Source organism: Macrosteles quadrilineatus, unplaced genomic scaffold (genome assembly GCF_028750875.1).
Source record: "Macrosteles quadrilineatus isolate MER2022 unplaced genomic scaffold, UCM_ALF_1.0 Scaffold_8__2_contigs__length_117827958, whole genome shotgun sequence".
NCBI classification, from domain to species: domain Eukaryota; kingdom Metazoa; phylum Arthropoda; class Insecta; order Hemiptera; family Cicadellidae; genus Macrosteles; species Macrosteles quadrilineatus.
This window is the reverse complement of record NW_026542601.1, coordinates 58,319,588-58,344,427: the sequence shown is the minus strand read 5'-3', so window position 1 is coordinate 58,344,427 and position 24,840 is coordinate 58,319,588. Positions and strand designations below refer to the sequence as shown.

At 36.0% G+C, this 24,840-nt stretch overlaps 2 protein-coding genes across 4 annotated transcripts in view; one reads left to right on the top strand and one right to left on the bottom strand.

Moving 5' to 3' along the window:
- The first annotated feature begins 5,462 nt into the window (after positions 1 to 5,462).
- On the top strand, positions 5,463 to 23,284 carry LOC128999625 (3,4-dihydroxyphenylacetaldehyde synthase 2-like). 3 transcript variants are annotated; one of them, XM_054426216.1, is made up of 10 exons: positions 5,463 to 5,483; positions 16,083 to 16,176; positions 16,538 to 16,658; positions 17,224 to 17,337; positions 18,472 to 18,591; positions 18,933 to 19,211; positions 20,410 to 20,639; positions 20,904 to 20,994; positions 21,460 to 21,660; positions 22,506 to 23,284. In XM_054426216.1, exons 2-10 carry the CDS (start codon positions 16,097 to 16,099, stop codon positions 22,878 to 22,880), a joined length of 1,611 nt encoding a protein of 536 aa, XP_054282191.1. In that variant the 5' UTR covers positions 5,463 to 5,483; positions 16,083 to 16,096; the 3' UTR covers positions 22,881 to 23,284. The 3 variants fall into 3 exon arrangements, with proteins under 3 accessions (XP_054282191.1, XP_054282190.1, XP_054282189.1); XM_054426215.1 differs by lacking the exon at positions 5,463 to 5,483 and adding an exon at positions 8,566 to 8,590; XM_054426214.1 differs by lacking the exon at positions 5,463 to 5,483 and adding an exon at positions 14,852 to 14,959.
- A 218-nt stretch (positions 23,285 to 23,502) lies between these two features.
- The window catches only part of LOC129000407 (uncharacterized), a 36,502-nt gene continuing 35,164 nt past the window's right edge, over positions 23,503 to 24,840 (bottom strand). Inside the window, exon 22 of the mRNA XM_054427371.1 lies at positions 23,503 to 23,678. Coding sequence (XP_054283346.1) covers positions 23,516 to 23,678 — 163 coding nt within the window. The 3' untranslated portion in view covers positions 23,503 to 23,515. The remainder of the gene's footprint in view (positions 23,679 to 24,840) is intronic.

The window sequence follows — 24,840 nt, the reverse complement described above, 5'->3', positions numbered from 1 at the left end:
CCCGAACAGCTCGCCTTTACTACTTCCTTCACCACTTCCTACGTTGCGGATTTGTTTCCTTCCCTCCAATAGCATTTTAGGATTGCACATACCTTAATCTAATTGTCATAAACAGTTCCTACACTCCGGACAGCTCGCATTGACTATACTTCCTTCACCACTTCCTACGTCGCGGACCCGTTTTCCTCCCTTCCCATAGAATTTTAGGAATGCAGATACCTTAATCTAATCGCCATAAACAGTTCCCACACTCCGGGCAGCCCGCCTTGTCTACTTCCTTCACCACTTCCTACGTCGCGGACCCGTTTTCCTCCCTTCCCATAGCATTTTAGGAATGCAGATACCTTAATCTAATCGTCATAAACAGTTCCCACACTCCAGACTGCTCACCATTACTACTTCCTTCGCCACTTCTTACGTCACGAACCTCAAGCTAGTGTCGTCATTTGATTATATTTATGATCCATACCACCGTTTATGTTGGAAGGTATGGGGGTTTTAGTGAGTGGGAGAAAATTTCGCGCCGTTCCGGCCAAACCTCGCATGCGGGGTTGGTTTGGCAGATTGGCCACAACCTAAACCCCAACTCTCACTTGTTAGCTGCGGAGAGCTACCTTCTGCCACTGGGTGTTGGTCCACCTACAGAACCAAGTGAGGGGGGCCCTAGACTAAGGCTGCCTTTACATTGGAAGCACGCTTGGGCAAGTAAAATGGTAGCGCACGCTTGCGCAAGCGTGTCGTGCCCGAAGTTGTGGTTATACTACGAGCAACCAAGCGCAAGTGCCACTAGTCTCAGCAGGACAGTACAGTCAAAATTGACATGTCAGACGATATTTACACTTGTGCTACCATTATTGTTAATGAATTATTTACCTTATTGGTAGGGTATATTGTAGTACATAATGAAGGTAATTAAGTTTAGGAGAAAACAATTTAATTTTGACAGATAATTGCATTACAAGTCATAAAGTAATTGAAATTATTTTTCTTTATGATTAAAACCAGGGTGTGTGTTATTACATTATGTTGTGAATAAAAACAAATTATAACTGTGTTATTTTCCACTGTTCAAGAAATCAAATTAATCACTAAAATCTGGTGGAAAAATACATGGATTACAATAATTAATTAGGCAATGGGAACCCCTGGTTGTAGCCTGAAACTAATTTATCCTATTAAAATTGGTCTTCTTGCACGAACAGCATCAATCAACACCTCCGTATCCATGCTGAACAACACTTTAAACACTTTACCAACAGACACAACCGATGCTACTGTGTCGTTGAACCACAACAAACTGAGGCACGCTTGCTTGTAGAAAGAAATATTTTTGTTTCGTGATTTGAGAAGCGCAAGCTTGTCCCAGCGTGCGCTTGCTAGTGGCGAGCACTGTAACCACCACTGGTCAAGTCGCCACCGGTTTCCAGTAATCTGCTACAATTTTGTTTCAAAGGGCAAGCTTGGCCAAGCGTGCGCCACCATTTTACTTGCCCAAGCGTGCCTCCAATGTAAACGCAGCCAAGGTGTAATGCGATCCGTGCCAAGAGTCTTGTGGCACTGGGGGCCTAATATTCAGTGTCTTAACGGAGCCTTCTGGGAACCAGGGGTAACCCAGTCGTACACACCCCTTACCTCCTCTAATCGGGTCACTGGGGAGGTGGACTTAAATACCCGGTATTCGTGAGAACAATGTAGACAGTCTGACCCAAATGGAGGAGGAAGGTCTACTGAAATGTGACGATGACGACAAGCTCGCAGAAACCGGAAAGGAACGAAAAACGACTTTCCAGGGGCGAGTTGCAAAGATGGAGGATAGCGGATGCTTTAGCCAAAGGCGAAAAGGTGCTATCCAGAAGTGAGAGGAGGCTGGTGTGGGCTGCCAAGCACCCTAACTCTGCTGCCTGCAAAGCCAGTTCCTCCGGGAACTAGGATGCTGGGAAAAAGCAGAGCAAGGGTGGTACCCCCAAAGCTGACTCTAATGAAGTCTCCAGGAAGAAAGGTGGAGGCTGTGCTGACGCAGCCACAAAGGATTGGCTGGTCAAGCAAGTTCAGGAGCTGAGACCTTTCAGGGAAATCTCGCTACGGCTTGCCCCAGCCAGAGACCTTGTGAAAGCTGTGAAGGTATATTTATGTGCCCAGCCCTACAAGGTCTGCGTATGAGATCCCTCGTACGAAAAACGACTTTCCAGGGGTGAGTTGCAAAGACGGAGGATAGCGGATGCTTTAGCCAAAGGCGAAAAGGTGCTATCCAGAAGTGAGAGGAGGCTGGTGTGGGCTGCCAAGCACCCTAACTCTGCTGCCTGCAAAGCCAGTTCCTCCGGGAACTAGGATGCTGGGAAAAAGCAGGGCAAGGGTGGTACCCCCCAAAGCTGACTCTAATGAAGCCTCCAGGAAGAAGGTGGAGGCTGTGCTGACGCAGCCACAAAGGATTGGCTGGTCAAGCAAGTTCAGGAGCTGAGTCCTCTCAGGGAAATCTCGCTACGGCTTGCCCCAGCCAGAGACCTTGTGAAAGCTGTGAAGGTATATTTAGGTGCCCAGCCCTACAAGGTCTGCGTATGAGATCCCTTGGCCTATTGATGGGAGATCAAAGGGAAGAACAGGTCACCATAGTCAAGAGGCTCTCACGGTTCACCAAGGACCTGGGATTTGACGGAGAATGAGGACCTGTGAACGAGGGTGCACAATAAGCTGTTCTAGCTGCGATGCAATCCCATGGTAACTTGTAAGCCTGGCCCTCTGTTTAAAAAAAAAAAAAAAAAAAAAACGTTTATGTTCTAATATCTGTGGAAAAATGCTATCAGCTATTTATTTATCTACTGCATTCAAAAGTCAACAGCTGATCATATGTCTTTGTTAATGTGTCAAATACTGCTTCCATAAGGATTACATTGAAACTTTGAGACCCAGTGGGGCGGATTCCTGAGAGACTTTTTTAACGCCATATAGATGTTGGCACTCACCGATATGGTCATTATCACCATGCAAAATTTGAAAACGATTGATTCAGCCGTCTAGGAGGAGTTTGCGTATTACGAAATGCATAAAAGTCGACGTATAAGAGCTTCGCTCGCTTCGCTCGCTCCGCTCAATTATATAGTAAATAGTGTAATAAGTATCCTTAATTATGAGAAAACACGAAGAAAAAGAACATACAATCACTGGCAAGCAGGTAATCAAGAAGGGGGAAGTTGTAGGAAAGTTAGCTAGCTTTAGCTTAATATTAAGAATCCTGTATTTAATTAAGATTTATTATGCACTTCATTAAAATGTAGATCGGAAAAAGCAACGTAATCATTATAGAAGGTAATTTTATGCAAAATAAGAAGCAACTGGTTACATGTTTAACCCTCAATAAACGAATTAATTAAGACGAGCTGTTGGCCCGTCCTACGTACGGGAATCGAGTAGTCAATTAAAACGGAATAGTTCAGAACATCTAGTTTACACGCACAGTGACAAATTCTGGCAGTTTTAATGGGGGCCAACTGCCCCAAAACAACCTAATTTACAATTAATTGTTATTTTTTAGTTGTTGACCTTATTAACAAATGTCACGTGACTACCTCGTCTTTCTTACATCCGATTATAGACCTAAAATATAGCGATATGCATTTTAAATGCGATAATTTTACCATAAAATAGCAGTTACGTCGATTTGAAAAAACTTGAAGCGAGATTGGAGACCGATTCACACACACTGGTATTGAGTAGAGTTGCAACAATTGCATATACAACTTATATATGTACTTACCGCACCTTTACCTCCGTGACCACAGACTGACACCTTATGAGGATTCTGGCCACCCATTCTCTTCCATCCACTGTCTCTTCTAATTTAGATCCCAGGCTGAGGATGTATCTCATAACTTGGTCTTTCCACTTAATTCTTGGTCTTCCAAGTGGTCTTTTATCTTGTGGTACGATGGAATATACTTTTAAAAGTTGATTTATCTCCTATCCACCACGCATAGCCTGCCCATCCAAGCCTTTTACTTCTGGAAAGCACCCCTATATCTGGGTGTTTACACATTTCTCTTAGCTCTCTGTTTGTTTTTATCTCGACCTCCGTTATCTTGAACTGGTCTGTATATTTTGTCTGCACTTTTCAATACTACGGGGAGAATTATGGTATGGTATGAGTCGACTTTGGTTTCTACTGCACCTTGCAGCTCATTAGACAGTTTTGTAGAGACCTACTACACCAATTGACGCTTTCATTACAAACCAAAATTATAGTATGACTCACATGCATTCGGACATACAGAAAAAGAAGTATCAACACGTAAACCACTTATATCTTAAACGATTAAGCAATAAATTTCTGAAAAAAGATTTCCCAAATATCAGATGAAATTTCCATGGCATAAACTAAATAACTTACTTACACAGTTTGCATTTACGACAAAACTTGATTAAACTGTTTGAGATGTATAGATCAAAATAACACATTTCCTGATAAAGCAGATCCTTCACGGTAGAAAAAAAAAACTAAATTTTAAAGTGAAATAGTATGCAGGCCAACACCGAAGAACAATATTTTTGTATACAAACAACTTGTAACAATAAACATTTCAATGACAGTTTATAATCAGCTGTTAGTTTAACCAGCACTGAAAATACTTTGAATTGCTAGCGTTGGCTGCTAGACTTTTTAAAAATTAAAACTTAATTTATAAAAAACTGGGACCCTAAACTAAAATTATGGCTTCGACATTCCCTAGCTCTCAAAATTATCTTTCTTTCAACACAAAAATCATGAAAATCCGTCGAGTGGTTGATTCAGAATCGTGAAATAAAAAAACACTGTTTCGTTTTAATATTATAGATAATCAATTTTCTACAAAAGCGATGAATTTGAAGATGGTTGCGCAAGAACTACCGACATTTTTGATTTTTCACAATTTTTGTCCATTAAAAATAAGCTGCGATCCCTGGATCCCAGTGAAGATAAAGCACGTACAGTAGTAGTTGTTCAGACTACTGAACACGTTTCGCTTTTGACGTTACTCAAAGAGCTATCAAAGAGATTATAGAAATGAAAGAATCGTTTAATACAAATTGTAGAATTGTATATACTTATGTGGAGGGAGAGGGTACACCGGCTACATTTATGGTATACAGTAGATACGATAGCCCCTCTCCTCTATCGAACACAACGACCAATCACAATAACCTAAAAAGTTAAACCACAAGACATGTTCTAAACCTCTGAAACCTTCGGGACTCTTTGTGAAGCGAGACGAGCGGAGTTTTTGCCGGTGCCCAATCCCGAGTCAATCACATTACATAATCACAGGAAGACCGGGACAGTAGACTTGCGGTCTATAGAGGGTGGACATTGGACAATGTACGCCACTAAAGCATGACCACTGGCCAGTCACGTGATCGTTCATCTGAAGGTGAAGGCTTCCTATATAGACTAGCAGACATCCACGTCCACCGACTACCTACTGGGTCTGCCGTAGTCGCTACTGAACTGACAGGTAAAAGAACACATTATTAATTAAAGTTATATAATAGCCCATTGCTGAATAACAATCAAAATTTGTACACACATTCACTAGCCAATCATAGGTGTACTATTTCTATCGTCGAGGGATGTTCATGTTAAAGCAAAGTATTTGTAAACGATTTCTACAGTACCTCTCTGAAAGACTCTATATGCTGTTTGCTACTCTATGAATCTAATAGCTGTTTGACAATTCAAACAAACTCCTTACTTACTACACTGAGTTTACTATTTGATATCTTTCTTATTATTGTATTAATCGTATCACCGTGTAAATTCATGGTCCTGTACCAAAATTATTCAACGAAATTAGGCTCAACTATGTTCTGGTGAACTAGGTAATCTCCTTCGTTATTTGTTGATATCATAGAAACGCCAAAAATATGTTCATCGTATGGGTGATGGGTGGGTATACATGCAATATATTTTACTAGTGCACCTGTTGCTCGAATTCGAGCAATTGCTAAGTATTACAGGCGTTATTTCAAAACTAATAACAGTCATAATTTCCGTTTACTTAAAAAAGTATACTCAAAGATAATGTTATCAATCACTCCACTCTAGTTATCGATGAAACTGAAAACGAACTCACCCTGAAAACAAATGTTCACTCCACTCCAGTTATTGAAACTAAAAACTAACTCACTCTGAAAACGAACGCTCTTGTGTGTATTATGATCAGCTGCAATTAATACAAATTATTCGTCTGTTTGTTTAAGTAAACAAAAATTCTTTCCTTCATAAGAAATACATTGGGATTTTAATGGCCTGTGGGGTAGAGACCGAGGACTTTTATTGCAGGAATTGTTGAAAGGGGGGGGGGGGGTCTACACAACAAATACTTAATTATGACACCTCGTTTGTAAAAATCCGTCCATTATTAACGGAGGGGTAGTGTTTCTTAGAAATCGCCTTCACGTATTAAAGGATGAGTTGAATCCCTTCCTCCAGGATAGTTGTTTCTTTTGATTGATTCATGTGTATATATTTAAAACGCTACAAACATCGGTTAAATATACAGGGTGGCTGAAAAGTAACTTGCACCCCCACTTAACTTTTCAACCATTTGAGATATTTGAAATCGGTTTGCGGCAACCTTCTCAGATATGAGGGGCTACAATAATTATGGTCAATTTTGAAAATTTTGCCCCTAGGGGTAGCGGGGGTAGGGGGTAGCTCAAAATTTTCAAATGACAAGAATAGTCCAGTTTGGTATCATTTTACAGGTCTTGACAAAACATGAACATTGACATAAAGAAAACCAAAATCGGCTCAATAGTAACAAAATGGCGCCCTAACACGTTTCAAATCCAAATAACAACGAGGGTGGCAAAAAAATTAAATTGCACCCTCTTTAACTTTTTAACTATTTGAGATATTTGAAATCGGTTTGCGGCAACTTGTATGGATATGAAGCGCTACAATAATTATGGTCAGATTTGAAAATTTTGCCCTTAGGGATAGCGGGGGTAGGGGGTAGCTCAAAATTTTTAAATAGCAACTATAGTCGAGTTTGGTATCATTTTGTAGGTCTTGACGAAACATAACAATTAACATAAAGAAAATAGAAATCGGACCATTAATAACAAAAAGGCAGCTAAAAATGATTAAGACAATGGTTATTCAAAGTAATTTTGCGTTGCCATTTTGTTATTAATGGTACGATTTCTATTTTATTTATGTTAATTGTTATGTTTCATCAAGACCTACAAAATAATACCAAACTTGACTATACTTGCTATTTGAAAACTTTGAGCTACCCACTACCCCCACTACCCCTAAGGGCAAAATTTCCAAAACTGACCATGATTATTGTAGCCCTTCATTTCCAAACAGGTTGCCTTAAACCGATTTCAAATATCTCAAATAGTTAAAAAGTTAAAGAGGGTGCAAGTCAATTTTTTTGCCACCCTCATGGTTATTTGGATTTGAAACGTTTAAGGGCGCCATTTTGTTATTAGTGAGCCGATTTTTGTTTTATTTATGTCAATGTTCATGTTTCGTCAAGACCTGTAAAATGATACCAAACTCGACTATTCTTGTCATTTGAAAATTTTGAGCTACCCCCTACCCCCACCACCCCTAAGGGAAAAATTTTCAAAATTGACCATAAATATTGTGGCCCCTCATATCTAAGAAGGTTGCCGCAAACCGATTTCAAATATCTTAAATGGTTGAAAAGTTAAAGGGGGGTGCAAATTACTTTTCAGCCACTCTGTATACAAAAAGTTTCAATATCGAAGAAATATCTTAAATTTAACATGGCAAGGACATCCTATCCATATAAATCCTACACCATATTATGGTATAGTATGTAAGAGAATTCAATAAAATCTTAGACAATATTAACAACTTAAATCGGAATTCATTGCATAATGGTAAAACTGACATTGGGTAAACTTATATCTTGGCGAATGGCCTACAGCATTAGGCCTACAGTTAAATAATATCAGAGCTAATTTAAAATCACAAATACCTCTAGAATTACTAAGAAACAAACACTAGCACGCGTATTTTGAAAATAGAGAAAACTGATCTAGAACAAGGGAAAATCAACTGATTTTCTCTAAATGAGAGCTTTGGAAACAATTACTTTCCTTGATATCAGCTGTTATCGAAAATAAATACTTTCTGTACGGAGTGATGAAAGAAATAATAATGTGCTTTGTCTACAATGAGGGGTACTAATTTTTATTTTTTGAATTCTAATATTCGCATCTATTTTAAGGAACCGGATAATTAGTTGAATATATGAAGATGTCATGAACTAATTCCAATTGAGACCAAATCAACGGATTTTGTAATGGAGTAATACTTAACTGATACTAGCTTCTACAGCTATTTCCCCACCCTGGAAAACCCAATCCCAATTTTACATCAAATACATTTTGATATATTTCGCAATTCCAAATTTAATTGAATGTACGAGTACAAATGCAGTACAGCAAGATAACATTGGCTCGCAAAGGGAAGCAAGTGAACTTTAAAATCCCTTCATTCAAACAATGTTATCAGCTCGCATGCTCTTGCACTACTAGTGTTGCTCGAACTACGTTCAAGACGACATCAGGAACTAAGAAGGTGAGCTACTAAAATAGACTTAATACAAATGTTCTTAGTAGAAGCATATCCTTTTAGAGGCATTAATGCAGTTATTGGTGTGAGCAGCAATATAAATTCCATTCTTGCTGTACAAGCTATTATTTATATTCATGAAAATCGAAGAAAACACAATACTTTCCATTTGAATAGTTAAACCTTTGTATGATAATAGTTCACATTCATTACCTGTATAGTGAACTCCGGTATTCTAGACGATTGAATGTTATTTACTAATGTTTTACTACTTTATACGACACCGAACTTGTTGATACTTATTTATACGTACTGATTATTTATTACAACCTATATTGTTTGAATTAAACATTTTGCAATACAATTCTTTGACCAGCGAGACGTTTCCAAGAATAAATATAAACATTAGTGTACACATCTTTGTACTTAAATGTTATTTGGGGTATTACAAGCAATCACCTAACCAAATCAATTTGCCTTATAGTCGACTAACGTAAAAAATCAGTAATCTAATACAATTTCTTTACAACAGTAATTATGAGTTGAATTTTACACATGTAATTTTTATTGCGACTTAACAAAAAAAGTAGGTCTAGTATTTATATTGAATAAATTGTTCAATTTCAACATATTATTTCAGTTGAATAACTTAAGGTACGTAACAAAACTTATGCAACATGTCAATAATTTCTGTTTTGCCATCCAATTATTAAGCGAAATACTCAATTAAACCTCTTCTTTTTATAACATTTCTAACTAGTCGCTAAGAACTCTAAATTGCGCTCAAGACGACGTATTACATAACACAGACTTAACTTACGTAATGTAAATAAGCATAGTCAACTTGTCATAACAACACGTAAACCAGATTTACTTTTAATCCTTTTTGAAAACAAGATTCATGTTTTACTAAACAATTGCTCGCTTTCGTTGTACGTGGCTACCTTATTAGTAGGGTACTACAACTGCACGAACATTAATATTCAATGAATATTAATTCATTATTCAATATGAGTTTCATATTGAAATGAAATTAAATTAAATACATTATTTTTCATTTCACTTCAATATTGCAAGACTAATCATAAGCAATTTAATAATAAGATTTGTAAGAAGGATAATAGTAGGAGTCGCGAACATAAATCTGATATAAAATTGACAAAAGTGTTTGAAAACATCCGCATGCGTAGATATAGGGTTGTTAACTTGTATTTGTTAGTTTTTGTGTTAAATAACGTATAGGCCTACTTATTCCAAGGCGTATAAAAGATTATTGATTATGCTAGATTTAGAGCCGTTTGGACGATATCAATAATTAGAACAATAATTAAAATTTTCGATGTTGTCATACACGACACAATTGGCAAAACTTGTCGCCATCAAATACATTTCTCATTCTCATCATCAACTTAGTTATGAAGAGCCAAAGTAAAATCTGAACTAAAAGTAAACTGGACTTGTGACTATATTTATTTGATGTTGTAATCGAAGAAAGTACAGTTACTCGGATGATTCACTGTTAAACAGAGTTATCTTCTATCGCCGAGGTCACTGTTGATGTTAATGACCTTTCAGATTTCCAGTTACGCAACTTTGATTGGAAAAGCCAAACAAAAGCGTCGATTTAGCTTTTTGTTCCGCACGACGAAGTCTATTCGGCGCTGGTTTATTGTAAGATCCCATCAAGCTTTCTATCGGCTGTTCAGCACTCAGCTGTTGTCGTAGGACAGTGTTCGGAAGTCGTTCAGTGTCGCCAACAGTTGAAATTAATTGTGTGCGAAATGACTTGCCAATATAATGCCAATAGTTTGGTCACGGTATGTGCGGTTGCTTTTCGTTGTGGCGAATATTTGGCTTTCACTTTACGATTTTCCAATTTAACGCTACCGCAAAATGTTACTTGTTTTCTTAATTTTTCAGTTGTGCATTAGAAAAAATAAATTTAAACGTTTAGTAACATGAATGCCCAATTTAATTAAAATAAAACCGAAACCAAGGTAATTTTAGTAAGAAGTCAAGAAGGTATATGCGTATGCAAAAACAATTGAAAACTATACTAGTTAATACATTTTTATCAGAGCCTTTACATTGTGTGAACAGAAATATTTACATTATATTTTTCAAATACAAAAACGAGGGAAACCCAAAATGCTTTTTAAATAGGAGTTAGGGGTAAATAGGAGCTCGTGAGTTACATATATTCATATGAACAAATAAGAGTTCGTGCATTACGCAAACTTAAAAACTAATAGATTTATGCTGGTTTCAGTAATGCGCTTTGGTTTATACATTAATAGAGATTTAAAATTAAATACCTAATGTGCTCAAAACATTAATTTGATCAGACGAAGAGTATATAAATTAGTTTTCTTTGATAGGAACTTGGTTGTTGTGTGTTTGTCCAGGAACTAATCTAATTTGTTCTTTCAATATTTACAAACAGATAGTCTAGTGTCAATATTTAAAGTATTTGTGTGACAATGGCACGTACTAATACCCTTAGCACAGCAAACCTGCATATTAAGTAAAGTTTTATAAGTTCTATAGTCTCCTTTACTACGTACTACCCAAAGTGGATAAAAAATTGATCTACCTCAGTTATAAATAAAATTATGCTAAATTAGTACACGTCGAGGGGCTCTGGAGACATTTAAATGAGTTTTAAGGGGACTGCGACTGAAAAAATCATCGAAAATTTTAAAATTATTTAACCCATTCTTTTTACGTATTTTTTACGTTATATCGTGTTATTGCTGTTGGGTTACAGTACGACTACTACTTTTAATCATTCGCTATGAACGTTAGTTTTTCAAAATTTGATGTCACTTTTCTCACCTGTCTTTAGACTAAGAGTATCCAAATGTTTACTACATACTTTATACATAACATACTAGTTCCTAACAGAAGGATTTTGATTTATGCAACCCACAAGATTAAGAAAATTAATAAGTAACTTTCTAGCAAAAAAATAGTATTTTTTGAAAATTCAAAAAAGAACACTTAGAGTGTATATATTTTTAAAATATCCCACGAGGAACTAAATAAACATTTGCTCTTTAAAATATATATAAGTATCGCTTTACATCGGTTGGTGTCCGTGGCACTCTGAGCAGTTTCAAACTCAGGTTCAATGTCAAGGATGGCGAGCATAATCAACGAAGTATGGATTCGATGGTAAATGTTTCGATATTTCAACTCCCACGCTGAACCGGTTAAATATCGCTTCACATCGGTTGGTGTCCGTGGCACTCTGAGCAATTTCAAACTCAGGTTCAATGTCAAGGATGGCGAGAATAATCAACGAAGTATGGATTCGATGGTAAATGTTTCGATATTTCAACTCCCACGCTGAACCGGTTAAATATCGCTTCACATCGGTTGGTGTCCGTGGCACCCTGAACAGTTTCAAACTCAGGTTCAATGTCAAGGATGGCGAGAATAATCAACGAAGTATGGATTCGATGGTAAATGTTTCGATATTTCAACTCCCACGCTGAACCGGTTAAATATCGCTTCACATTGGTTGGTGTCCGTGGCACTCTGAGCAATTTTAAGTTCAGGTTCAATGTCAAGGATGGCGAGATATGGATTCGATGGTAAATGTTTCGATATTTCAACTCCCACGCTGAACCGGTTAAATATCGCTTCACATCGGTTGGTGTCCGTGGCACTCTGAGCAGTTTCAAGTTCAGGTTCAATGTCAAGGATGGCGAGATATGGATTCGATGGTAAATGTTTCGATATTTCAACTCCCACGCTGAACCGGTTAAATATCGCTTCACATCGGTTGGTGTCCGTGGCACTCTGAGCAGTTTCAAGTTCAGGTTCAATGTCAAGGATGGCGAGATATGGATTCGATGGTAAATGTTTCGACATTTCAACTCCCACGCTGAACCGGTTAAATATCGCTTGACATCGGTTGGTGTCCGTGGCACTCTGAGCAGTTTCAAGTTCAGGTTCAATGTCAAGGATGGCGAGATATGGATTCGATGGTAAATGTTTCGACATTTCAACTCCCACGCTGAACCGGTTAAATATCGCTTGACATCGGTTGGTGTCCGTGGCACGCTGAGTAGTATCAAGTTCAGGTTCAATGTCAAGGATAGCGAGATATGTGTTTGTTTATCACATTGCATCTTGGGAACTCCGCAACCAGTGTTTACAAACTGAACTCAATGAGCACATACTATATAGGCCTATACATCTGATTTCCTGAAATAACGAAAAAGATATACGTCTAATAACACTAGTAATTTATGTTTTAAAGGTAATTTAATCACGTGTACGATGCTGATCAAGAAGTTACATCTTGTTTACATTTTAAGGGATTTCGTTGAAAAATGGAATACATACCTAGCAAGCTTGCGATGATAGCAACTATATTCCATTCTATAAAGCAAGCATGCTTCTTGAAAACATTTTTTATCAGCTTGTGTGTATCGCAGGGAAAATCTACGCATACTGTTAAAATGATATTTGCCTGTTCGACTTAAAACACGGCTGGTCTGTATTTTACAGACCTTGGTTCTAGTTCCTATGATTGAGCACATCTATAAAAATATCAATGCTATAAACCTCAAATCTCAAGGCCGATTCTTTAGTTTGAGCTAGTTTCCTCATAGACCTACCAATTATCGATTGTGTTTTCATCGCACTGAATCAACAATAAACCACAGAGGAAGATTTTATACGAATACGTTTACACTTTTTACGTCTACAGTACCTATTAATACTGGTTTATTCCTGTTCGTGATTCCGCCGTCTAACTATATAGACCCATAAGAGTATATTTCCATATTTTTGTTCCTGCAGCTATATTTTTCAAACTTTAGAGACTCTATATTGAATATACTAAAGATAAATTGAATCAAGTTCTAACTGACATGGACAAGCAAGATATGTAAAATGGAAACGCAACAATGATGATTGGTAGCAGCACAAAAACAAAAGCAGTAGGATTCTGAATTATTTTTGATTGTTAACCTTATTTCAACGGTTATAGGGGTTAATCGTTAATGGTAGTTTTGTGATAATCTTTGTACAAGGAAACTGTGAAAGGAATGGAAACCAAATACACAAAAATCCTATCAAAAATGTAGGTTTCTCAACAAATTTGGTGTTTTGCATAATACAAAATACGTATGTTACGTCTTTATCGAATATACTTTTATTTTATTTTCTATAAAAACGTTTTATGCATACATTATGACAAACCGTTGGAGATAAACTAATAACATATGCTGTCGAGCGAGGACGTGCAATGCTTATAGAACAAGATGGCAATAAAGTGTTATAACATAGCATCGAGGTCTATTATAGACATTAAACTAATCAATGTTGCAACTCTGGTTATGTCTGCAACATTTTAGTTGAACTAATAGTTTTTTAAAAAATTAATAATAATTTATAATTTCGGGAATGGCATGCTAGTAAAAGTTTGTCTGCTTAGAAACCGTATACCAAGGATAATACTTAAAGAGCTAACTTAAAATTTCTCTGGCACCGTTACTTTGATTACACTGCACTTATATGTTTTCTTTCTTTTATGAGCAACTTTCATTTCATTGTCGATGTTCCAGTGTTTCCTCGAACCTTGCCTTTGCATTCTAGAGATTCGTTCCAGAAAATTTGATTTCCTTGATAACCAAAAACATCGATTAATGATGTTAATTAGTTGGTAATCGACTAATTATTTCACTAAGACAGTGAAGTAAGTTGCATAATTAGTTATGTATCTTAACCTGAATATAATGGAAGGCAAGTGTAGCTATAAAATGAAGAGGATCTGCTGTTTCCTCAGTCAATAACATTTCAAAAGCCCAATGATCAAGGACAGCTGCCGAGCCCCATTGCACATTTTAGGCTATATGAACTATAATAATCATTTATATGCCTACTACTACAGTGTGTTCATACCCAAAAAATTGTCATTTTTATTTACTCCATAGTCTACTTCTTAACACATAAAACCTTTCTAAATAAACCACCAAACTCACGTAAACCCAACTCACGTAAACACCTTTCACCCCCTTTTCTCGGAACTAAGAACTACCCTCATGCTACCCTCTGACGCACTACCATGACGTCATTGCTGTCTTTGTTTACGTTCTGCAAGTGACCGGTCAACTCGCCATATGATTTCTCGCAGAGTTTTCCTGTACATTCCTGCGCTTGCGTATTTCCCTAGCCCGGCCACCGACTACGTCACTGCCCTGCGATGACGCCCGAGTCTTCTCCGCGTTCGTCGTATTGAGAGAACTGGTTGTTCACTGCCCTCATATAAAAGTGCTCACCACTCTCTCCCTATCAGTCGTATAGGTTCAGTCGTACAGACTACACAGTGTTTTGGATTAGTTATATCTGCTTTGTTTACAGGTAAGGTTTTGACAACAATCTTTTTAAGTTTTTAAAATTATGCTTTTAAATATATTTGTTATTTAAAATTTAAATATTTTTTTACTAGAGGATTTTGAATTTAAAAAATAAATAAATAGTTTTGTTTTCTTAGACTACCGGTACTTAGTTTCCAAATTTACTTTGAAATTTTAAGCTTGAAATAACATCATTGTTTCAAACAAGTGTTAAATGTTCACTAATTTTTTAGTGTCCTAAAAACTATCCATCTATCATTTGAAAAATTATTAGATAGAAATCTCTACTGTCTATGCTGTACATAAGGTGTGATTAATTCGGTAATATTGTGCAAATACAGCTACACGATAACAAGTTAAATAGGTTATTGTCAATCAACTAAGAGCAAAATAATAGTACTGTATGCATAATAAATGATAAGGTTATACTAATTTTGATGTCTTATGAATACACATGTACTTAGGAGTACCGGTACTTTGAAAAATTCATAACTTTATCTCTGGAACCATAGAGAGTTAGTAAAACAGTAATACTAATAATACACGTATTTAATTATCTACATAATTTTATGTAAATATATAAACATAAAGATGAAAACAGAGTTGTAAATAACTTAGTTACACTCTATAAAAGGTCTTAACAACGGTAAAAAATTCAATTATTTTTTTTATTTTATACAGTTAGGTAAATCATTTTAATTAATTTAACACATTTTTTCGGAGAGAATAAACTTAGTTATTGAAAAAACTTATTGGACATTTTAACAAGGCTATATATCTTAAATCAAACAGATTTTTCTTATGGCTTAATGCACATTATTTAGAGACAAAATCGATCAGAAAAATCCTTTCTGCATAACCTAGATTCAAAATCTTGTTTTCATAAATTCCTAGTTAAAGGGTGTTATTAAAGTACAACTAAGGCTTTTAGAGCTTTAAAACCTACAATTTTGTAATGCTGTAAGAGCATTATTTATGTCTACCAGATTTTTACACAGCGAAACTTGTCATCATCTTTCATTTATGGATGCCAAAAGTCAAATTTACTATGGAAACTGTTTAACGGAAAATAGAACCTGTGTAATGTATAATTTTGTAGAGACATGACAATTGTCTTTCTTTTCCAGAATCAGTTTGCGAGATGGATAGCCAACAGTTTAGGGAATTTGGAAAAGCTGCCATTGACTACTTGGCTGAATATTATGAAACCGTCCGTGACAGGTAATGAATAAATACTTGTGAAAAACTTGAAAGATTGTTAGTTGATTTGTTGTGGTATTGATCGTGACCTACCACTTACGGTAGGCCTAAACTTAACATTTTGAGATTATAAATTAATCACCTTTTGCCTGCCTTGTGAGCTTCAAAACTTCACTGTAGGCATATTCCCAAAAATGCAACTACAGTACTGTAACCTAATACAACGTTGTCTTTGTAATCATGGGTCATTGACCTAATTTACGAAATGGTAATTAAGTTAACTTATTAAAATTTGTTTTTAACTAGTATGACGCTGTTTGTAAAGGTTTGCTAAGGTAAACTAACAGAATTAAGTTGAGTTAAAATATTTTATGATTTTCAGGCCTGTTCTCCCCTCTGTCAACCCAGGATATCTTCGTCCTCTGGTTGCAGATTCTATCCCGGAGGATGGCCAATCCTGGCAGGATATCCTGAAGGATATGGACACAGTGGTGATGCCAGGGGTAAGTGGAGTCAAATTAGGCCTATTGTAACATTTTACTAAGTCAGGGGCCTAAGTACCTTTCCTAAGTGAGCTTGCACATTTTTAAAACAAAATACCTTTGTAGGCCTATAACTTAGTTGTAACTTACCTTTGTAAGTTATTGAAAGAATAAAGGCTTGATGACAGATAAATAGTTTAAAATTTGATAAAATGTCTAGGCTAAGTTATCAAGAAGACGAAATCAGACTAGACACAGTTAAGTTATTAACTTACCCAAATAAATAATTAATTATTGTATTTTAGTTTTCCGATCAGCTTTAGCCACGAGGGTAGCCTTCAGTAATGTAAAACATCATCGCTGACCAATAAGATTTTACCGTTGATTTTGTAACTTAAAGCCATCTAAAATAACCTAACCAGCTTGTTAAAATAGGTTAGGTAAACTACTGTGAAATCTTTGTACCAGTAGTAACTTTAGTACCGGTACTTCACAATTTGTTGCTAGGTAGGCCTAAGTTAAATGGTTAACACATAGCCAATTATATATACTTATTTTTGATTAAAACTATATTTTTGTCTAACAGGTAACACATTGGCAAGCCCCAGGATTCCACAGTTACTACCCTACAGCAAGCTCATTCCCTTCCATAATCGGTGAATTGATGAGTGCTGGACTAGGAGTTATGGGCTTTAGCTGGGTAAGTTTTTAAGAAATTCACTTCAAATAAATTATAAGTAAAGCTAGGTTAACACAACAAAAATTATATCACTATTAAAAGCGTCATTGTTTACTTACCGGATAGACGAGTAAAGATTAGTAGTAAAGAAGATAGTAGTAAAGATTAGAGTAAAGAAAGATTTGATTATTAAAAAGTTTTAACACTCTCAAATTAAAATGTCACAGAAATAAACACAATAATCACCAGAATCAAACAACACAGTAGAGAGGCTAGCAGAGCAGGCAGGAAGAGGAAAGGGTTCTTCTATTTCATTTTATTTTGGGAAACAGTACTACCAATCTCATTCAACGAATTACAGCAACAGGTTTTGTAATTAGGAATATGGAAACTATGTTTTATCAATTTTAATAATTTGTTTAATTTTTCAACGAGAAACACCTTACAACTGTAGTGTTTCTTAAATTATTAGCTTCTAATACCAATACGTAATATATTAATGCTCTTTCTTATTACCATCATACTTGTAATTTTGAGGTTATGATATTGCGATGGCAGTGTTTATTTGAAAATATTGAATGTGATTGTTTTGTTTTTGTTATCGTTATGTAAATAAATAGGGAAAATGTCAAAATGTCAGTCTTACACCACATTAGCAATACTTCAAAATGTTTAATGGTTTAAGTGTTATGTAGGCCTAGTAGATATTAGTAATCATTAAATAATGTATAGATAGACATACTTTATTATTTGAATTCATATCTATATACTGTAGATAACATTGTTGTCTGTAGGGACATTGCTAAAATCATGAAATTTTTGGTTATTTTTGTTTCTTAACAATTAATTGTAAAGTATACTCACAACAGTAAAAAATATATTCCTTATCTAAATATGAAAAAATATCAATATAAGTTATATAGACTATTCGATTCATCGATTATATCATTCGGTTAGTTAGGTTAGGTTAACCTAACTAACCAAACTTGATATGTCGAATGAAATAATCGATTTATCGATCAATATATTCATTTGAATGAGTGTAGGACGTAAACTAAAGTGCAGCCAAATCTACAAACATTCCAAAACAAGTTAACTTATTTGATAGCAAGTCTGAAATAACTTAACTTAGGCCTAATGTTGACTACTTTACAGATGACAAGCCCAGCTTGTACTGAGCTAGAGATGGTCATGATGGACTGGTTGGCCAAGGCAATGGATTTACCCACAGACCTTCTTAACAGCTCCGATTCTGAAGGAGGAGGCTGCTTACAGGTAAAAGCTCTATCTAGGTTATTGTTTAATGTAACAACCATATTTCACCTATGAAATGAAGAGAAATATTTAGGGGAGAATGTTAAAAGATTGAGGGAGCCTAAAATTTGCAAGTGGATTAAACTTAATCAAGCATAGGGGTTTAAACCTTCTTTAGGGCCTCTGAATTTTCCTAAAAACAGGCAACATTTTTCACCCTTAACAGACACTGTAGAACTTACAATGTACAACTTAGTCAAGGCTAGAATTTCATAGCAACAAAGTGATAACTGTAACTTAAGAAGGAAACATACCAGCCTAACAAAAACAGAAATAACAAAATGTGTGTACCTATGTTGCAGGGTTCTGCTAGTGAGGCAACTCTGATGGGACTGCTGGTTGCTAAGGAGAAAGCTGTCCGCCGTTTACAGAAGGAACACCCAGAGCTGTCCGAGCAGGATATCAAAGCTAAGTTGGTGTGTTACTCAAGCGACCAGTCCAATAGCTCAGTGGAGAAGGCGGGAATGTTGGCATCAGTGCCAATGAGACTACTGCCGGCTGATGAGAACGGAAGCCTCCGTGGCGAGACTGTTCGTCGAGCCATTGAGGAAGATATTAGCAAAGGCCTAATACCTTGCTATGTAAGTATGATAGACCTGACACAGCCAGTCATTCAGATAAAGAATAGATGAATTAAAGACATAAAATTGTATGCCTATAAATTGTTAATAAGCTAGGTGTAGTGGTTAGCGTGCTGGGCTGATGTGCTGAAAGTTCCGGGTTCGAATCTCGCTAGGCCTATATTATTAGAATTGCAGCAATTTCATAATACAGTACCCCTCTCACACCAACCCCTCTCCGACCCTCTCTTAACCAACCTAGGCCCTATAGCGTTTGACAGATTATCCGCCCTCGTTTGTTAAATATTAAAGTTTGTTTTAACCGGACCTTGTTTTGAGAGCAGTTCGGTTTGATCGCCGCTTTCTAGGAATCTCGGCACTTGTGCTCCACGCTCGGCAATGGGAACAATACGCTAAACTCTACAGGATGTTAATGTATTAATAAACATCCTGTTTCGTAACAAAATGGTTGCTTGTAAGTTATTTTTAATTTTGACAGTAAGTTCTGTAGCCTATTGTTTAAGGCCTACAATAGATTTGGAAAGCATAAATTAATAGTACTAAAGGTATCAAATTAAGAATTATTATTAACTCTTGCTTATGACTATAATTTAATGCACTGACAGTATTTGACTTTACCGTGTTTTGGGTTTATTCGTGACATTTCTATTGTCAATACTTAAGAAAAGAAGGTAGATAAATTTAACTTGTAAATAATAGTTTTTTTGTAAATAATGCACGCACGACTTTAGAATAGGCTAATGATTATATAATTCCAAATGAAAGCACTTCATTTTTTTAGTTTTTGAGGAATGCCTGTTTTAACAGACCTTTTGAGTCATCCAATCTACACCCCATTAGGGTAGGTTAAGAGGGGTCTACTGTAACTTAATAAGGCCTCTTTATTGTTGTTTAACATATCAGAACCATTTTTATATTCTTGTGTAATATCTCAATAATAAACAAAATTTAAAATAAATGTTAATTTCAAACTAATTTCTCTGACCGTTAGAATCAAAATTTCCTATTAGCTAATTATTTAACCAGCCTTGTTGGCGTTTTATTTTTATAATTTATATTTAATTAATATTTTTTGGCGAAACATTTGATAATTTATAGATTCTTTCACTAGCTGACCTAGCGTACCTAGATCCGTAGTCGATAGTAAATAATTCTAATCTTCTACAAAATAAATCACTAATAAGAACTTAAATTTCAGCTGGTGGCCAACTACGGCACAACAGCAACTTGTGCGTTTGACAACCTTGATGAAATCGGCCCAGTGTGTCAGGCGCACAACGTGTGGCTCCACCTGGATGCAGCCTACGCAGGCGTAGCTCTCATCTGCCCCGAGCTGCGACACTACATGCCTTCCCTACACCACGCAGACTCCATGGTGACCAACCTTCACAAGTGGCTGCTTGTCAACTTTGACTGCTCTGCTATGTGGTAAGTGTCTGATTACAGATTTATATAAAACCTAACTTCACAATCTACATACAACAAAACCGATGCTGCCTTTATTATTGTAATGAGTTAATAAAGAAAATGTGTAGAGAGTGTACATATTTTTTTATTATTAGTAAAAAAATATATATTCAATATATCTTTTAATCTTCCCTCCTCACATTGGATATTGTTATGAAAACTTTGTACATTTAATTTCTACAATGGTTTAGTTGGGTCTTATGACTAAAGAATTGTAATTTCCAGGTTCAAGAGTTGCCGAGACATTGTGGAGGCATTCACTGTTGAGAGGATCTACTTGGCTCACCGCCCCAACACTGAAGCCCCAGATCTCAGAGTAAGTGTGCACTGTCAGAAATAATACTCTATCAACTTTTTTTCTAATACTAGGAATTTATAAAAAAAAATAGAAACACATACGCTAAGCATAGTTTGCCAGCCATATCATAGATAAAGGATTAGAATAGATTACCGTACTAATTGTTTTACTAGGTACAATAGATATTGAAAACGGAACCTCTAAATCATCAAGTAACGAAGTGGAACTTAGTCATTTGTTTGAATGTAAATACTTGGTACCTACCTATTTGAAATTTACTTCCGTAAACATTGATGGTAGGACTTTAGTTTTTCTCACTGATGACGATGAGAGCGATAAATTTCAGTTTTTACTAAAAGTTCAAGTATCTTTAAAACTTTCCTTTAGAGTTCTAGATATTGAATTTTCATTCTTCCACTACTGTTATAATACAGTATGGCTTGAATTAAATGTTGACTAAAGCTGTAACTTTTGGTATTGTAGAACTGGCAGATCCCTCTGGGCCGCCGTTTCCGTTCCCTAAAGATTTGGTTCACTCTGCGAACTTATGGTCTAAAGGGGCTTCAGCAACACATCCGTAACCATGTCGCTCTTGCTGGCGAGTTTGAGAAAATGATTCTTGCTGACTCTCGTTTTGAACTCGCATCTCCTACATGCATGGGCCTGGTCTGCTTCAGAGCTAAGGTGAGGACCAAATTTTTTATAATATATTTTACAATAACCAGATGATAAACTCTAACTCTTATTAGTTTTGAAAACTCTATAAAAATGCCAATTGTAACCCACCTTATTATGATTAGGCTACTAAACCTTTTATGTAAGAATGAATATTTTATTGATCAACCCATCCTTCCTAAATATTTCAAAAGGCTTGGTAATGAATATCCATACACAATTGGATCGGTTTGTTGATCTTAGCGCAATTGGAAAGCTTTCTCAAGTCAACCTCTACACTCACTCGCATGAGTATTTTTGTTCTTTTTGCTATTGAACACATATATGTACTGGAAGATCTATTAGTGTTTGCAGTTACTAGTTAACACTGGCAAATCTTCTATATTTAAAGCCAGAAGTACCCATGAACTTTTGAGAAAACCAAGTCACACCCCCATAAACGATATACTTAAGATGTTCGTCATGACAAGAAACCTTGTGCAAAACTATCCATTATTTCATAAATTGCCCTTTAAGGTCGTAATTCTTTTCTAAAGGGAACTTTTCATATACCTAATGTAAAAAATACCTCAGCTGTACTTATTTGTTTGTTATTCTTTCAATTTATTAGCTTATTAAAATCAGGTGTGATTATTTGTTTCTTTTACTGTATTTTGTTTATTTCAGGTTAACTTAACCAATCAATAGTTTTATTCTACTTATGATGTCAAACGGGGTGAAGCCCTTGGGTAACAGCTAGTTTTGATAAACAAAAAATTAAACTAATCTATTATCTTTTAAATTGTGCTGTTAAATGTCATAATCCTAAATAGCATTTTCAAGAATAAGTTTACGATGCATATTTTTGATTCCAGGGAGAGAACAGCCTGAGTACGTCCATCGTGGAGGAGCTCAACAGAAGAAAGAAGGTCTACATGATTCCTGGCAAGTTGATGGATTCTATCTTCATCCGCTTCGTAGTTTGCAGTCCTTCCACGACTGTAGATGATGTGAAGAACTGTGTGGATGAAATAATTGCGGCCACTGACATCGTGATGGAACAGCAAAAAGAAAATACCAACTCAGGGAACAAAATAATGGAGCAACACCCATTGAAGAAGATTTCAGAGGAAAAAGTTGAAACCGTAGTGAACGGCTTGAATGGAATCCATATCAATGGCTTTAGCAAAGAAGAAAAGCCGTCATTCTGCACACCGCGGCTCAACATCGCTAATGTTGCCAGGAGTTAGGTTAAGTCAACAAGCTGTTCAACAGCGGATGGTTAATGTTTTTCCTATATAGGTTAACTTGTAAATTTTTGAACATATTGTACATTTAGTTGTGAATCTGTTTGTATAAGCTATTGAATTTGTTGTGATAAGTATTATTTAGGGACTTAAATTGTGATCTTAGTCATAAGTGTTTATATTGTATTAACATTTTTGTGAAATGCTTTCAAACCATTGTAGGTTAAACTCGACACACTACATTGTAGATTTATAGGCTGAACGTTTAAGTATTCAGGTAACAATAGTTTTGAGTATTTATTTTTCTATTAAAATGAAATTGCTATACAAGTTTTGAATATTACTTAATTGTACATTTGAAATGCTTGCGCTGAATATATACCTCGTTTAATAAAGTATTTAGTTAATGTTTAAAACTTGGTCTGTATTACCCTTCAAACCCTCAACTTTCATTTACTTAAAATAAATGCAACTCTAAAATTTCTAAAGCTATATGAGGCTTCAAAATTAAGAGAAGATATAATTTTGCAATCATAACTACTGGTAAAATACTGGATTAAAAAGATAGTGTATTATTCTATTGGCATTTGGTAATGAAGGTACATAAAAAGTAATACCTCAAGATTTATTCACCTATCTTATAATTTACAATTATTTTTGGTGAGCTGATGCCAAAAGTTGGTTCTCTCGGTGAAAGGCACACCTTCTCTCATCCGCCACTCTGTACCAATGTCCATGCAGCAGGGGCTGCACTCAGTGTCTGGCTTCCATTTAACTCCTAACGCCTCACTGTTAGGGTTCCTAAAAAATAATGTTAAAACTGATATGAGGAAAACACACAATTGAAAAAGGCACATAAAAGTTAACATTTTTATTTTAACAATTGGCACTGAACCTCTTTGGCAAATTTAATTTTCTAGTTGAGTTGGTTTTCCATAGCTAAAACCTCAACTAATTACACCCGCCTAAAACAAACTATATTGAAACATTGATTACATATTGTCATATCCTCCTCTAATATCTACAAGCATAGATGAAACATACTCCCTTAGTAGATTTCTCATCCTTATGGAACAGCTGAAGCCAATTTTATTGTTAGTTCTGTAAGGTGCTTTGCAGAGGTTGTGTTTTGTTTACAATTTGTTGTTGTTTCAGTAATTTAAAACCTCGTCTAACCAAATAAAACTATCTAATCATAAACAATAACTTGTTCCCTAGTTATATAACCAAACAGTAAAACTCAAATCATGAAATTAACTTAATACTTTAATACTTTAAATACTTTCTTATTAAATGGCAACCATACAAAGTAGGTATTTTAAGCCAAGTATGAATGAAGATGAGTGTAGGATGAGTGGCGCGATCTTGTAGTCTTGTTAGTGACTAAGGCCGACATTCCCTAGACACAGCTGTTAATTAATAGCCCATACAGCTAATGGCAATTAACTAAGGGACCTGGAATCCGAACCACATTTTTGCCTTGGTATATACAAATTGGTCTAATTATTAGGATAGTACCGTGGATAGTCGTAGTACTCACTCGTGCGGACGTTAATCCACACCAGAGAGTATCGCATCCACAGTGCATGCCTATAAATATCTACAATTCGTGACCTCCTAGTAGCTGGATTACAGGACGACGCCACCCATCCCAGTAAAACTTAAAATAATAATTTTGTCAACACTAGCACCCAGTGACACAGTACATAAACTAGACATGAAAAACGTGCTTCAAAATTTACAATGGGATGAGAAGTCTACTTGTGTTGGTTAGTCTATATGGTACAAGGCTGTGGCGAGACAAAAGTGGCAACACCGTAAACCCGGTCTTCCGAAACAACTGTTGTACTAATTTCATTAGAGCCCCTATTTAATGTTTATGTCACACATTTGTTATTAATGTTATTACTATGGCAACAGGCTGGCCTGGCCCGACATAATCACACACCAACGTAGGCCGGGT

What these genes read in the sequence shown, in the direction of transcription:
- LOC128999625 (XM_054426216.1), top strand. Translation starts at nt 16,097, where the DNA reads ATGGATAGCCAACAGTTTAGGGAATTTGGAAAAGCTGCCATTGACTAC. An exon ending in ACACAGTGGTGATGCCAGGG is followed by an intron (nt 16,659 to 17,223) that starts GTAAGTGGAGTC and finishes TTTGTCTAACAG; the next exon opens with GTAACACATTGGCAAGCCCC. An exon ending in AAGGCCTAATACCTTGCTAT is followed by an intron (nt 19,212 to 20,409) that starts GTAAGTATGATA and finishes CTTAAATTTCAG; the next exon opens with CTGGTGGCCAACTACGGCAC.